General features: G+C 37.8%; 1 protein-coding gene across 1 annotated transcript in view; it reads left to right on the top strand.

Moving 5' to 3' along the window:
• Nucleotides 1–2,949, top strand: part of LOC104498930 (Down syndrome cell adhesion molecule) — a gene marked incomplete at its 5' end in the record, with an annotated part of 63,485 nt that overhangs the window by 10,955 nt on the left and 49,581 nt on the right. Inside the window, 2 exons of the mRNA XM_010142370.1 lie at nucleotides 1–42; nucleotides 598–786. Coding sequence (XP_010140672.1) covers nucleotides 1–42; nucleotides 598–786 — 231 coding nt within the window. The remainder of the gene's footprint in view (nucleotides 43–597; nucleotides 787–2,949) is intronic.

The following is a 2,949-nucleotide window of genomic DNA, read 5'->3' as shown; positions in this document are numbered from 1 at the left end:
TTTCCTGGATACCTGGTGACAATGGTGGCAGCTCTATCCGAGGTAATGTAATTCAGTTTAATTGCAACGTCTTACTATATTATCGTATGTTGATAGGTTTAGTGTATAATTATGAACGGCTACAAAAAAAGAAAAACAAAGCGGTGTGTATTGCTGTCAGCGCTTAATGTGCACTTTCAGCTTGCAGTAAATTGCAGTTTCTCTTTGTGGTGCTTTAATCACAGATTTAATCACCTTCTTCCATTGTAGTCTCAGCTGTTATGACAGTTACTCTCTCTGATTTTTCAGACATGTAATCTCTAACCATTTTTATTTGAGGGTCTAGGTTCATCACCTGGTCTTTGCTGCTGCTTGAAGGGTATTTAGAAATACCTATCCCTTTCTTTTTCCTTTAAAGTGATCATAAAAATGATGTTTAAGCTGTTGTAAGGTAGGAAAAATGTATTGTCAGGTATCTTTTATTCAGGGGAGAGCTGTATGCTTTCCTGTGCACAGGATTTTTCTAGTTTTATTAGGTCTTTAAAATGACTTGTCTTATTACCTGCAGAATTTACGGGATTTGTTGGCTTATCATTGCCATCTGTGCTTTTCTTCCAGGTTATATTTTGCAGTACTCAGAAGATAACAGCGAGCAGTGGGGTAGTTTTCCCATTAGCCCCAGTGAGAGGTCCTACCGTTTAGAAACATTGAAATGTGGCACTTGGTACAAGTTTACTTTAACGGCTCAGAATGGAGTGGGGCCAGGACGAATCAGTGAGATCATTGAGGCCAAAACGCTTGGAAAAGGTACATTTGTTTTCATCTCCTTTCCTCCTACAATCTACTATACACCTTGGTTTGATGAGAAGACAGACTTGGATATTTTAATATTATTGGCTGTGGCAGCTTTTCCAGTTGTGCCCATGCTGTGGCAGAAGAGGCTGTCACCGTGGGACTTGAAGCACATACTGGCTGCTATTCTATCCTTATTTCTCTATTAATATTTTTCTAAGATGGGTTGGTAGATATTTGGGAAGGGGATGTCTCTACTATCGTAAGCTATAGCAATTCCAACTACAGCTATGACCATGAGGAAATTGTTCCTTCTCTTGTAAAAAATCAGAGGGTTTTTTTGTCTGAATGTGAAGGAAAATGGGGAGTATATTTATATGTAGAGAAAACACAGCCAATGCATTGTTTCTGCTCCAAGTTAGTATTGCAGAAGTCATGCACAGAGCACTCATTGAATAGGATAAATGTCAAAAACAAAGGAAAATTTTGCTCAAAGCTCTGCAAGAAAAAACAAGCAAAACCTGTGGAACTCTCAGCAATGGGTTCCTTGGTCCTGGTTGCTGAGAATATTTCAACATTGCAAATATGTGTCAGAACTGTGAGCAAATTTGGCAACAGATCCATCTGAAGAGGCAACGTAGAGAGTCTTACCCCTAAAGAAACAGAGTGCAAGAGCTTTGCATAATGCTCTACAGATCACTTCTTTTTGCGTCTCTTCACAGGTGGTAAGAAATATTCTCATTTGGCTGAAGTTTCATGATAAAGATAGTTTATTTTGCTAGGCATGTCTGCCCTTCCCTATGCTCTTCATCACACCTGTGCTGTTGCAGATCTTCCAAGCATCAGAGCAAGGTGGACATTTCATTTGATGCTTGGTGGCATAGGGAAGACCTATATGCAGTAGATATGAATGGTATGACTTGCTGAAGGTCAGGGGAGACTGCAGATCAGCTGCGTCAGCAGTGGTCAGGGAGAATTGTCTGCTGACCTTAAAGAAAGAGACATTCAGAGAATTAGAAGTTGAGTGTTCTTACTTTCGTTGCATAAAATGTAAAGTTTGCACATGCTTCAAATAACACCTGAACGGTTGATAAGAAAGCAGATCTCCCAACCTTTTGAGTTTCTCTGGAACTTATATATGCCTGGAAACTACCTTTACTGTATTTACAGACTGAACCAGGTACTTAGTGATTTGGAATGCTGAATTCATATGATTCGTCTGGGAGCTCCAGAAGCATCTCTATCCAGAGCTGTTAACAGAGTCAGTTGAAATATTTCATAACACATGGCAGAAATCGGCAGTTTTGTTTGGATTCCTGTAGAATTTAGAAAAGAGAGTACATTTTGGTACATCTCACCAAAGCACAAGAATGGCAAGAAGACCCCCATGTTGTGTTTTATTATATAGAATAAAATAGCATGTTATAAATAATTTTCATCATATTAGGTGCGACTTCCAACGGTATAAATACCGTGTCTGCTAAGCAGTTAACAGTAATACTTTTAAGAACACTACAGCAGTATTTAAAATAAATAACATTTGTTGATGACCTATCTTGTCCATCTACTACTGTCATTATTTCAAACCTAAGGTGCTGTTTTTACTGTCATTACTCCTGCCTGATGCAGAACTGTCAAAAAACCTTTAACGTATATATCAACAGAAACCAACAATTGGTCCCAAAGCAGGACAAGGAAATAGAAATGTTAACCCCTCTCTGAAAAGTAGCATCTTAAGTCAGAAATACAAAATTCAAAGTATTTATTGTTTTCAAATATACTGTGGGCAATGCCAATGTATTAATATTTTTTAATTTTGAATTTTTCTTGCAAGTTCTTAAAAATTGTTATTTTCCATAAATGAAAGCCTCTGAACTTTTAAAAAAAAAATTGTCAAATTCCACTTCAAAAGAAGTCTAGAACACCAGTGGACAATCTTCAAGTGTATTTGTCTTCTTTATTATTTCTACATGGTGTTCTAAACCCCTTTTTTGTGAAACAGTGAACATGAAACTGATGTGAAGTGTTTGCACTAGATTTATAAGTTGGGTCATGCTAGTCCATACAAACTGGCAAGTAGGTCCATGCAGAGATGTGTGGGTATTTCTTTCACATATGGATTTGACAATCTAGTTTTGTGAGTTTGGCGCAATGTGAAAAAGCATTGGGGGGGTGCGG

The sequence above is a fragment of the Buceros rhinoceros genome, unplaced genomic scaffold (genome assembly GCF_000710305.1).
Source record: "Buceros rhinoceros silvestris isolate BGI_N320 unplaced genomic scaffold, ASM71030v1 scaffold11728, whole genome shotgun sequence".
Lineage (NCBI taxonomy): Eukaryota > Metazoa > Chordata > Aves > Bucerotiformes > Bucerotidae > Buceros > Buceros rhinoceros.
This window is presented reverse-complemented; position numbering and strand designations above follow the sequence as displayed.